This window comes from Cetorhinus maximus, chromosome 30 (genome assembly GCF_964194155.1).
Source record: "Cetorhinus maximus chromosome 30, sCetMax3.hap1.1, whole genome shotgun sequence".
Classification (NCBI taxonomy): Eukaryota; Metazoa; Chordata; class Chondrichthyes; order Lamniformes; family Cetorhinidae; genus Cetorhinus; species Cetorhinus maximus.
The window spans coordinates 8,111,719-8,124,847 of record NC_135908.1 but is presented as its reverse complement, the minus strand read 5'-3'; the positions used below and the strand labels follow the sequence as shown (position 1 = coordinate 8,124,847).

The 13,129-nt window shown below is 40.1% G+C and overlaps 1 protein-coding gene across 1 annotated transcript in view; it reads left to right on the top strand.

Moving 5' to 3' along the window:
* Nucleotides 1–13,129, top strand: part of furina (furin (paired basic amino acid cleaving enzyme) a) — a 105,627-nt gene that overhangs the window by 56,104 nt on the left and 36,394 nt on the right. The window contains exons 2-3 of the mRNA XM_078532390.1: nt 1,793–1,891; nt 11,212–11,307. Of these exons, the coding sequence (XP_078388516.1) occupies nt 1,793–1,891; nt 11,212–11,307 (195 nt within the window). The remainder of the gene's footprint in view (nt 1–1,792; nt 1,892–11,211; nt 11,308–13,129) is intronic.

The following is a 13,129-nucleotide window of genomic DNA, read 5'->3' as shown; positions in this document are numbered from 1 at the left end:
CACAAAGCCATACATATCATAGGTTCCCAAGTTCAGTTTCAAATCTGTATTGTTAACTGATCTCAAATGGTGAAGTGATGGGGGTTGGTGGTTTTGGATGGTTGTTACAATTGTTCTTTGTGCTTTTTAACCTGTGGAGGGTAACAGTCTGGGCTGGCTTTGGATGTAAGTGAGAATCGAATGAGGATCTGGTGTGATTCCCCTTGTAGTCAATTGGCCTGCCACCCTTACTGTAATATAAGAATGGCTGCTAGAGCAATGTAAATTGTATTGGAATAGCTGCTGACTCTGCCAAGAAGTAAAAGGAAACATTTGTCATATCTGTACAATAAAATTAAGACAACTTGTATTTTGAAATTATCCTACCTCTTTAAGTGCATTGTGATTGAGAATATTGTGAATGAGTCTTTGGAAAATGGTTGGATTAGAACATTGAAAGTTTGTTTTGAAGGCTTGTCTTCAAGGTACTGAAGCTATTTGAAGCATCCATATTGTTGCCCTGATTAACATCAACTAACTCAGCAGAAACCAAGTTGTTTTCAGCAACAACTTTCATTAATAGCAGTATATAAATGCAATAAAACATCCCAAGGTTCTTCATGGGAGCTGTATAAATAAAATATGATGCTGATCCAAATTAGAAGATATTAGGTCAGCTTTGTAAAAGGGAAAGATTTAACAAGCGTCTTAAAGGAAGAGAGTGGTGTAGAGAGGTTTAGGGAGGGAATTCCAGAGATCAGGGCCTTGGCAGCTGAAGAGACAGCTGCCAGTGCTGGAGCGATTAAAATTGAGAATAATCAAAAGGCCACAGTTAGAGGAATGCAGTGATCTTAGTGTTATGGGGCTGGAGAAGATTAAGTCTTACACAGCAATGCAAATTTCCTCTACGTCAGGAGTGTTACTTTTGCTTGACTTCATAGACATGAGTAAAGCTTGGGCTTTTTATAGTTAATTGTTATGACACAGCAGTTGGTAAAGGCTGAGTTTAAATCCAAGGGAAACTTGAACAACTGTCATAACCTGTATTTTCAATTGGTATGTTTGAGATGCAGCTCTGAATTCAGGAATAAGACCACCGAGCCCCAAGGTTTTTATATAAAACTAAATTAAACATTTATTAATTTAACAAATTAAACACATACACGTCTACAAATTACTACCATAATAACTTTTAAACAAATCCACAAATTAATCATTCCCAGGTAAATCTCAGTAACAGTAACCCATAGACTGTAAACAGACACCAGGCAAAGCACATTTGATCTTACGAATTCAAAATGAGGTTCCTTGTAATTTGGTTCCTTTGCAGATGCAGTTGTAGGCTTACAGGCTGGTTAGATCTTAAATGCCTCTTCCTTACACACAATCTCTTTTTCCCTCTTCATACCTAGCTTCCCCTTTGAATGTAAATTTTCCATGGTATCCTAGGCTTTTAACTTCATATCTTCTTACAAATAACATTTTCATCCCACTAATTTTATTAGTAATATAAACATATTGCTTGGCATCTCCGAGCCAGGTGCAAGATTTTACTCCCACTCTTGAATGCTTTATTCAACAAATGCAAATTTACACTTAACCTTTTTAACTTCCATACTGTTTACTCAATTAACATCTCAAACTACTATACGTCAAAACACCCAGACTAGCTGGCTTTAATCTAATTAAGACACACAGACCCCTCTACAATTCCAATTTAAAAATAATTTCCAATAACATTATAGACATTAATGTCTCCATGACAATATTTTGTTTAGTATTAATGAGTCTCTATTGTGTTTCTGTTCTGTAGATTTTCGATGATTATTATCATTTTCGGCACCAAGGGTTGGCGAAACGATCATTGAATGAACACACACATCATCAGAATAAGCTGCAACAGGACCCTCAGGTATGTATAAGACCAGACTTTAATTCATCTTTGCATTAAATTGGCTCTTAGGAACTTTGGCAGCCAAAGTAAAATTTGTCATTTCTATTGGGAAATGGCTTTTGTTTAAAGATAGTGTTCCCAAGTTAAACGCAAGGGCTATAATTCATTTGTGTACAAGTTTGAGAGAGCATAAGCAGCATTGTGAATAGAATCTCAGTAAACACACATGACAATAGTTTATAGACTCTGTACTTCCAAACTTAGATTTATCTAGAGGGAGTACTTTCAAGCTGAATAAAACAAGGATGAAATACTGGTGGTTTGAAATGAATTAAGATTATCATGTAAGAAGGTATATTGATAATTTGAAATGTGATTTGTGAGTGAACTATATTATTTTGAGCACACTTGTGTTTCTGCTTCATCACACATAGAACACCTAGATGAGCCTCTAGAAATAAGTAGTGAGCATAAATTTCAGAAGGTAAAATCTTTCTTGACCAATCTTTGAATTTTTTTGAGGTAACAGTAAAAGTAGACAATGGTAATGCAATAGATATAATTTATCTGAATTTTCAAGAGGCCTTCAATAAGATTCCACAAAATAGACAAATGAGGATGTGGAGTCAGGGGACAAGAGCTGACTCAAGACAGGAAGAAGAAAGTGGGTGTAAAAGGTAACTATTCAGAGTAGTACAAGATGAGAAGTGGTGTTACACAACAATCAGTGCTGGGACCACAGCAATCACAATTTATATTAACAATTTGGATTTTGGCATCAAATACAGTGTCATCCACAAATTTAGGAATTAAGTTGGGGGGTAGTCAGTAAGAGTACTGCAACAAATTACAGGAGGGCAATAATCTTGCAAATGGGAAATAATTGGCAAATGAAGGTCAACACAGGTAAATATGAGGTAGTACATTTTGCTAGGAAGAATAAGGACAATACATTACTTGAAAGATGCAAGTCAAAGTTGGGGAGAGGAACAAAGGGATCTCAAGAGTACAACTATGCTAATCACTACAAGCTGTGCCACAGGTTAGCAAGGCCATAAAGAAAGCAAACCAAGCACTCAATTTATTTCTAGAGGGATAGAATTGAAAAGTAGGGAAGTTATGCTAAACCTGTACTAGTTCTGATTGCCATATTATGAAAAGGACAGAGGTACTGGCGAGGGTGCAGAAAAGCTCGATATATCAGATTATATATAATCAGGAAAGGATTGACGAGTTGTCTCTAATTACTCTTGAAAAAGAAGTTTGAAGGGTGACAGAGGTATTTAAAATTATGAAATATTTTGGTAGAGTGGATGCAGAGAGAATGTTTCCTCTTGTGGGGAAGAGCATAATTAGAGGCCATCAATCTAGGATAGTGACCAAGAAATCCAATAGGGAATTCAGAGGAAACTACCCAGAGTTGAGAATGTGGAACTTGCCACCAAGTTGAAGTGCATAGTATTGATGAATTTAAAGGGAAGCTAGATAAGTATATGAGGAGAAGGGAATAGAGGGTTACAAAGGTAGATTTAGATGAGGAAAGATTGGAGGAGGCTCAAGTGGAACATAAATGTCGGCATGGCCTGGTTGGGCTGATTGGCCTGTTTTCTATGCTGTATATCTAATGTGAAGAGACTAAGACCTCACCCTGTATAATTTTTTATAAAATAGATATAGATATCCTAATGGCTATTTCTAAAATTTTATAAACTGGACAAAGCTTCAGTCATTTTAAAAGGTCAGTGTCTGCCTATGACCCTCAAATAAAAGGAGCTACCATGGCAGTATGGCAGAAACTTGCCTTGCTGTACTGCAAAAATCTGTCTCCCATTTTGCCATCTAACCAGCAACAACACAAAGCTTGAATACCTGGTCTCATCTACACTGTTTCTACTGGAACTTCTGCACCATTGCCTACAAGACTGTATCATCTCTGCGTGCTTATCTCATCATGTGAAGTTAACTCTGCTGTATAATTCACTTTTCCAGTATCGATTTTCAGCCTGTTGACCTCTGTGAAGGAATACCTCATTGGATTTGATTCTGGACTTGGAACCCATGTGAAACCCTGTTTCTTTTCTCTCTGGTCTCTGCACTGTGAATCTTTCTTTACTCTATCCCTCTTATACTGTATGAATGCCAAGGGGACAATGTTGTGTGGACCCCCCCCCTGCCAAGCATTTGTGTGTGTGCAAATAACGTAACCCTCCGAGTTTGCCCCATCTCGAGTTTGCTGTGGAGTTATTACTCGAAATTGGATCACATCAAAACTGAGGGGTTGGGAAATATGCTACCGCTTATAAAGGGGAAAGCAAATCGCCTTTCTGTTTACAGATGGCTGGTGAGAGGAGAGATTAGTACTGTTTAAATTAACCCCCTCCTGTCTGTATCACCTATGTAATCTTATGTATGTAACACATCTGGATCAGTAACTTGTCCTGGATCAGTTCAAAAGTCTAACTTTTTGGTGTACTGAACTGGATTTGCTTACTGTAATGTTTCTAGACTAGCTTGGGTGTCTGTGATCTGCTAGCTGTAATTCAGAACCTGGAGTCGGTGTTCATACTTCACAGACAAACAAAATCCAGCCTGGGAATACATATGAACTGAACTTGCTGTGCCTGTTTTTTGCACCCTAGGGTGGAACCAGAATTGAGTGTGTGGGAATGCAGACAGGCAACGAGTTCTGCTTTAACTCCCACGCTAATTCTTTAGATTCTTCTGGGAATTAAGGAAAACCTGAAACTGCTATTTTAATAGCTCCAATTGTATTCTGAGGCCTTGAGGTGCTGTTGTAGTCTCAACCTCATTCCCTTCAGCTCAAGTTCTGTGTTGACAGCACTGTGGTTCTAAATGAGGACATAGCCTGAATTCTGCTTGTGCATTTCAGTTTCTGATCATGTCTTTGTGCACTTGTATCCAATATAAGTGTGCTTAACACCCTAATTCGGGCTTCAGCCCTCTTCATGCACAATTTAGTTTGAAATTGAGCCAGCGTGCAGTATTGCCAACTTTGGGTGCGGAGCCGATGACTGACTGAGTAGGACTGCAAATTTTAGTGCTCTGCTTGGGTGGTGGAAGCAGTCCTTTAATCAACTATATCTTAGTGGGGACGCCTAGCTAATTCCTATTCGCCTCTGAGCATCAAAACATGAAGCACCCAAGCTGGAGATCGAGAACTGAGCCTGGGAACTTCCAATATTCTTGGGTTGTGTTGCACCAGACACCATATTTACATACTGGAATATCGTGTATCGACTATAGTGATGGTTACTCAACAGATGCATAACTGACAAGTATAGACTTCTGTGACATTCCAATTGCTTGCAATATTAACGAGTGCTGGTAAACCTTTATCCCTTAGAGGAATAAACCCATTTCAAATTTAGCCCATGTCTTGTACTTTTTATCTTTGAGAGAGAATACTACATAGAGGATGTACAGAGACTACAAAGATGATTCTTTTGAAGCCCCTTGATATTCCAGTATGTAAATATGGTGTCTGGTGCAACACAACCCAAGAAGATTGGAAGTTCCCAGGCTCAGTTCTCGATCTCCGGCTTGGGTGCTTCACGTTTTGATGCTCAGAGGTGAATAGGAATTAGCTAGGCGTCCCACTGCTGCTCGTTACCTTGCTGTAAAATGTGGTGAGATCAGGGTATAGCTTGGTTGTGACTCCTTCCAGAGAGGAATAACCCTCCTTATGAAGAATTGCCACATAGATGAGATACTGGAGGGCAATGTTTGAAGCTGCATTCCAGGAAGAGATGGTGTTTTGAGAAGGTTCTCTGAATATTTACTGTTATTTTGTCTTTCAAAAGAAAATTCTTCTATTTAGCAATAATTGACTGTTATTTAGTATCCCCATTCTAGTTAGATGGGGAGGTTAATGAACCAATAAAGGAAACACACAGCACACACTTGGGTTGAACTTTGATTAAGTAACAAAGCCAATGGGTTTATTTCCTTGGGAGTGAACCAACAGGATGCAGCTGGCAGAGGCAAACAATACACACAAAACATTCAACCTGCGATTTGTGAAATATTCCCATGCAAAGAGGGCAAGGTATGCCAGTTGCACAGTTTGTTTGAATAAATATGTTTACAGTCTTTTCAGAATTGTGTATTCTCCTTTTTAATTAAGAAAAGCAGGTAAACTAACTTCCTTCTTGCATTCAATTGGTAGAGCTCACAGGTGGGGCTGGATGTAGGTGCAAGCCTTCCCTTCTTGCAGTTTTATATTGAGGCACAGCGCAACTAACTGCAACTCACTTCTCAGCTGATGGAAATGCTGTCTATTTTAGCAGTATATGTGGTGTAAAGACTGCAGTAGTGACTATCATTGCAAGCATTGCAAATAGCTGCTCGCAGCATGCGCATAACTTTCTTTTTCCCCTCGAGATATTTTAGGCTGAAGTATTGTACAATTCTAATTTCCCCTGAAGGGTTGCCAACTCTTGTTGTATTCCTGGAAGTTTCAATCACAGACCTCATCTCCAATAGCCTCACCCAGTCAAACAGACTTTTTAAAACCATCTCTAGTGTGCTGGTTGTAAAAATAGTAACATTGCGAGAAAGTCAAAATAACATTTTTTAATGTTCCTAAGATTTTTCTCCCGAGTTATTCACAGAAATGTCGATGAGATTAATCTTCAATTCTTAAAGACTCCCAAGATGATCCTGGAGGGTTGATAACGCTACCCCATATCAGGTTTTAAACACTTTTTTGGAGAAAGTCTAGGTGAAATTGGTGCAATCAAATCTCAAAGGATACAGTGGGGGTTATTTTGGCCAAAGGGTAAAAACAAGTGCTCAATGGCTGCTGTGCTAATAAGACATGCCTGTTCAAAGTCTGGATTTAGAGCACAACTTTGGTTCTAATTGCTGATTACCATAATTTGAACTTGCTTCAGGTGTTAAACCAGACACCTGCGGATTTACAGTATGTATGGAGTTCTTGCACCCACTTTGAAGGTGTGGAGTCTTCTCCTTAGGCAGTCTTTCAGGATCAAGGATGACTTGGGTTCCTTTCTTGTTCAGTAGATTCTGAGATGGCTGACAAGTCAAATGCATGATCTGAAGACTACCATTTGTAGGCCAGTTGGTGCTTGAAAGGTTGGGTAGATGGATTGTTTGGAGGTTGGTGCACTCCCTCTGACGCCTTGACTTTGGCTCTGCATGTTCCTGATGAACATGTATTTGGTACCTTCCCAGATGAGGCTTCTCCATTTTGATCAGTTGCAAGCCAGGCTCTCCCATGAGTCAGCAGGGAGCTTGACCTCTTCAGGGATGTTTTGGGGGCATCCCAAAATCATTTTTCATATCTTGGGAGCCTCCACTCAATGACGAAATTTGCCTTCAATGTGCCAGTTCTGCCTTGGGCTGTCTAAGAAAGGTGTGGAATGAGTGCACTGGCTGGCACACAATGGCAAGTTGCAGGATGCACAGGGTCCTCATGGGGGAAGGCAGTGGATGCCCTGTATCTGCAGATGGACAGGACCTCACGTCATCCTCCTATCCCTGCCTCCTGTTGTTGATCTGCCTGGCTTCCTCCAGACCATATTTGTCTAACATTTCTCCAGTATTACTATTGGCTAATGACTGGGGAAATTGGCTATTGCAGGGGAAATCTGGACCTTGGCAGGAATTGGGATCCATGCTATTGATTTCACAATGTCTTTTTTCACGTTCAAGGATTCCCTTCATTGTGGTTGTTAGGCCCCTCAGCTGTGTCTGTTTTATTTCTTAAACCTTTGCTCTCACCACTCCCCCTCCGTTGGGTTCTGCTTTCCTCGCCTTCCAGCCCAGCAACCTCTATATTTAGTGGATTTTCCTCCACCTCATTCCCCTTATCTCCCTCATGGTGCTACCGCCAAACACACCTTTCCCTCCTGTCCCCTTTCAGCATCCCAAAGAGACCCTCGTCCACTCCTCAGTTGTGGTGCTCCTTCCCTATGGCACCTTTCTGTGCATGTGCAGGAGATTTAGCACCTGTCTTTTTATCTGCTCTCTGCCCACTGTCCAAGGTCCCAAACATTCCTTTCAATTAAAACAGCAGTTTACTTGTATTACTTTCAATATTGTATGTTAATATAATAGTCCACTATGTTTGCTGCTCACAATGCAGTATGCTGTACATTGGGGAGAGCAAATGTAGACAATCGCTTTGTGGAACACCTTTATTTCATCCACAATCTTGACCACGAGCTTCCGATTGCCTGTTATTTTAATTCTCCACCTTGCTCCCACCTTTACTCTGATTGTTCTGTATTTAGCCTGCTGTAGTGCTCCAATGAAGCTCGACGCAAGCTCAAGGGACAGCGCTTCATCTTTCGACTGGGCACATTCCAACTTTCTGGACTTAACCTTAAGCTCAATTTTAAATTGGCCCAGATACTTATCTGACTTGTAATGCTGCTTTGTTCTTGCAAAAGGCTGACACTTGATGAGCTAAAGGCTGTGGTGTAAATTTTGGATTAAGCTGAAACAATGAGATGCAAAATAGGTAGAAGACACCGTTGCTTTTCCACCAGTAAAATGAACTTCAGGGTTCAGTTCACATGTCCTCCTTTTTCTCCCTCTCCCTCTCTTTCCCCCCCCACCCACCTCCACAGGCAACTATTTGTTGCACAGAATCTTGATCAAATGCTTGGAGATCTGTGCTGTACCTTCAGTGCTTTCTAATTCTGGAGACAGATGCTGGAATTTTGAATTTCACCGCAGCTTAAAATGGATTTACTTTGCATGACCATTAAAGCATTGAAATTGATTCATTAGGATCTTAACTCATTTCTATTACAGGAATGAACTTAGTTGTGCAGGAACTGTGGGATCATACTTTAAATAGGTTGACAGTGGAAGAAAAATAATGACATGATATTTGGCTTTCATTAATAACTGGATCATTCCACTCGAGTGTTCCATCTTATCCAGCCATTTATCTGCTGTATTTCAACCTATATTTTCAAATATAATTTCTTTATTCCTTCCTTCCTGCTTTTGTTGATCTGTATAAATATTCATGAGCTGAAATTGTGAGCAGAAACCTTGAAGTAATAAAGACAGGGGAACTTCCAAAAGCAACAGCTAGACCTTGTTTGAGGGCTTCCATCTCCCAGCCCAAATTCGGACCTGGGCATATGTTCTTTTTCTTTTAATTAAAAAAAAGGCAGGGGGTGCTGTGTCCACATGTGAAATGAGCCTAATCATGCACAACCTTTCAACTGTAGCAGCCAAAAACTATGCTTTGCTTCTCATTCCTCAAGGTTACTACCACCAGCAAACACAAGTATTATCCACCTCAAGATAAGATACTCTGCTCACCCTCTCATTTCCACTCCCAAGATAGTTGACAGGTCATCCTGACAGCTGGTGTTGGGCAGTTTTATGTTTGTGTTGCATAAGACTTTCATTTGTGAAACCTGGCAGTAATAGCATATCTTGTGTTACAATCCCTGTAGAGGCCAATGACTTTTAAAAAGAAATTTGAACTTCCAATTAATAGCTGAAAGTGTGACGCATCAAGATTTCATTTTAAAACTTTAGCTGTAACAAATGACTGAAAAGAGCACTATTTATTAAACCGTATTCTATTTTCGTTGGCAACCTATACTTTAAACAACAAAGATACATCCCCCTTTTATATCACCCATTGCACTCACCACAGAATTACAGTCCTTTAGAGCAAACAGTCCACAGGTACTCCAGCTTCCAATGGGTTCTCATTTTCCCCGTTTTGATGAATAGTAACTTTGAGTAACCACTTCCAGGAGTTTCCCTCACTTTTCTAGAAGTTTCTTAAATCCACTATCAGCAGTAAAACTTGTCCTGATAATTCTTCCTCTCTGGCCAAGCCAGGACGAATCTCCCGGAATCCTTAGATGGCTGTAGGATGCGTCTCTGACTAGAGATGGTCTCCCTCCTGCATCCAGCTGTGGTAGTTCACAAAGCTTATCAGCCTCTTCTCCCTGCTTGCCCCACAAGTTGTGTGTGATATTCATTGATTTTTATGGGGAAGCATGTAACCTGATCTCAAAAATGGCTTCCTCTGCACTCTTCTCCCCATGGCAACATGAAACCTGTTAGCCTTGCATCCAGGTAGAAATCCTAATCAGTTATTCTTGATCCCAACTCTCTTTCATCTTAGAAGTAAATGGACAGTTTATAGAACAACTGTTTACAACCCGATATTTTCAATGCCTTTCCAGGACTTTCGGAGACTCAGCCTCCACTCCACTGCTAACACACAGGTTGCTGCCATTGTATCCAAGTATAAATGCCTCGCACATTCTTCCCAGCAAAACAATCTAAGCCTTCCTTTGATCTCTAATCAAACCACTCAGACTAACAAAGGTCACATGATCTCCATCATTTCATCCTAAATTTAAAAATATAGTCCCAAAACCTCGTCGCCATAAGCCTCACAATTGTAATGTGTGCAATGTGAAAGCACCTTGGGAGGTACAAGGTAGGGTGGAGCAAAACTAGTCACCTGACTTTAGATGGGATTGGTATTGAGTAATGCAGTTTCAGTTAAAGCTCTATGGCATGTCATCTGAGTACCACGTGTGATTGGGTGGCTGCTTTGAATAATACTGATTATATCTGGAGTTCTGGCATAGAAATGGAAAACATTAATTTAATTTTATGCAACGCAGACAAAATGATTTATATTGTACATTACTCAAGAATAATTGACTCTAAAATTTGAATGGAGTGTCTTGTGCAGAATTTCTGGGAAATGATGCAAAGGATGGGTGAAGGAGAAAGCCAACTGCAGTAGAGCTCTTTAGCACAAAAGTTCTTCCCCATCCCCCTCCAGCATTTGTCTAATTCTTAAATTGTTTTTGATAAGCTGGAGAGTTGGATCTTTGTTCTGCTGGTTGTAAGGGTGGCCTGTGTGAATTCACAAGAAGTGTTTCTCCAATGTCTTTCTCAACATCAGTCACAGCCTGGGGGAGCAGCGTGCTCTGCTGGTAGCTGCCTTTTGAGGTCTGGTAATTGTGGCCTAATTGACTTAGCTGAAATTGTGTCTCCAGTTTAAAAATGTGTCAGCTGGCCAGTATTTCTAATGATCTGGAAAGGAGATGTGAAATTCTGCATTTCCATTGTCAACATAGCTCGAATCTTTGTTATGTATAAAAAGCAATGCATTTTGTAAATTTGTCAGACATGGGTGGAGTACCTTGAACAGAATGTAAAATCTGCCACTATTTCCTTCCACTTGAATTTGTGCACTAATTGATTTAATTAATCTGGTTAAACAGAGTTGCTTTCTAATGTCTTTAGGGATGAATAGTTTCATTTTTCCTAAGATGCAATTTTATTTTTGTAAATAGGTGAAATGGCTGGAACAGCAAGTAATTAAGAAAAGGGCAAAGCGGGATATTTACGTAGAGCCAACTGACCCCAAATTTCCACTGCAGTGGTACCTGGTGAGTAGTAATTTGTGTTGCACCAGTTATGATCCTAGTTGAGGTTACCACTGGACAATCCTGATCCCAGGGTGGAACCCAGCTTGAAGATCCTAACTTTTATTTGTTTAGATACGTGGAGAGGGGCTACTGAACGGTGTCACTGGAGTCATCTAATGAACTTTTAACAAAAGCATAAAACATTTTATTAAACAAGAAAAGATGAACTATATTACATACTCCTTCACCTACAACTATACTTTTACAGATATATACAGATTTGTAAGGATAATACAAGTTTCCTTATATTCTAATGTCCACAGTAAGTACACAGCCCATGTAAACCAATAGGCACCCTGTGGTTAGACGCACCATACTCTGAAACCAAGTGACAGATGCCACCTCAACCAGATGCTATGGATCTCTCCAACTTCCCCGCCCCCCCCACCCCCCGTCGCTTGTCACACTGAACCAATCAGTCTCACTGAACTCTGTCTTTAACACGAGGGTTTCCAATCTCCAGTCTCCAATAACTTGCTTTTGAATCTTCTCTCAAACCGATGCTTTCTTTCAGACACCATTCACAAGTGTTCACCTGCAGGGTTTTGAACTCTCCTTCCGATGTTCCTTTCCCTTGAGTCACATGCATTCAAGCTGTCTTCCACGCACACTCTCACTGTATCTCAATGAAGTTAATGGGCAAAGAGAGTCTGTACTCAGACTCAGCCATCAACAGTACACCACTGCTTCACATGCCCATAGCAGAGTTGCAGACCTTCAGTTGCCTTTTTGGACCTTCTGGCCTCTTGCAAGCTGTCCTCGCTTTAAATCTGCTTTCTGCAGCTTTTGTCTCTAAATCTGAAGCTTGGAGCCTTTCTCTCTGCCCCTCACTCATAACTTCACTTAACAGAACCTTTTCCAGGTTCCTGTCCTTCCTTTGACTAGAAGGTCTACTTGGGACTTTCTCCTGTTCCATTCCCCTGGATTCTTGGGACCTTTTCATTAGCTTGAGACTGGCTATCTGTCCCCTTTGCTCCAGTCTCTCCTGGCAGCTACTTTCAAAACCAACTGATCTCAAACAGCTTCCAAATCAAAACTGCTGTTTCTAGTTTCTCCTGTGTCTGTGGGAGAGACCTGCCTCTCTGGACTTCGGTTGCTAGGCAACGGCCCAGTTTCTTTACTCTTTGTTTAACTTAGCTGCAGCAGTCATAAAACTCATTAGAAATGCAGGCACCTTTTAAAGTGAAACTAAAATTCAATTTGACCTTTCTTAACACAAATACAGATCAAGCTTAAATTTTAAAGCTAAAGCTCATTCCTAACACTCACAAATACAAATATAACCTAAACTATCTCTCTTTCCTAACACAGTCTATTAGAATGAAAAGATGAAGATTCTTCCCTGTGACTCTCCACGTTGAGGTTCTTTACTCACATTGATGAAGACTTTTCCCATACCTGAACTGTAAGAGAGAGTAAAGAAATCAAACTATAAAAAAAAATCTACATGGGAATAGGAACAGTGGACCAAGTTATAAGGGGGGGATAGTAGATGAGTTTGAGAAAATTATTTATTTTCGTTACATTTAAGCAAAGGAAATTTTGATATGTAAATTTATTCCAAGCCTCAACCCATCAAAATAGCTGTCTTAGTTTTTTTGAGCTTTGGATTATTGGAAAGAGTGTCCTTTTTACTATTAAGCATCCTGGTAACTAATCTTAAAATTAGAACTGGGTTCAGTCAGGGGTGATTCAGTTTCTCGCACAATTGGTAGTGGAAATCTGAAACTCTTTGATGCTCCCCTACCACTTCAAAAAGTTTGTTGAGGCGTGGGTTGACTGG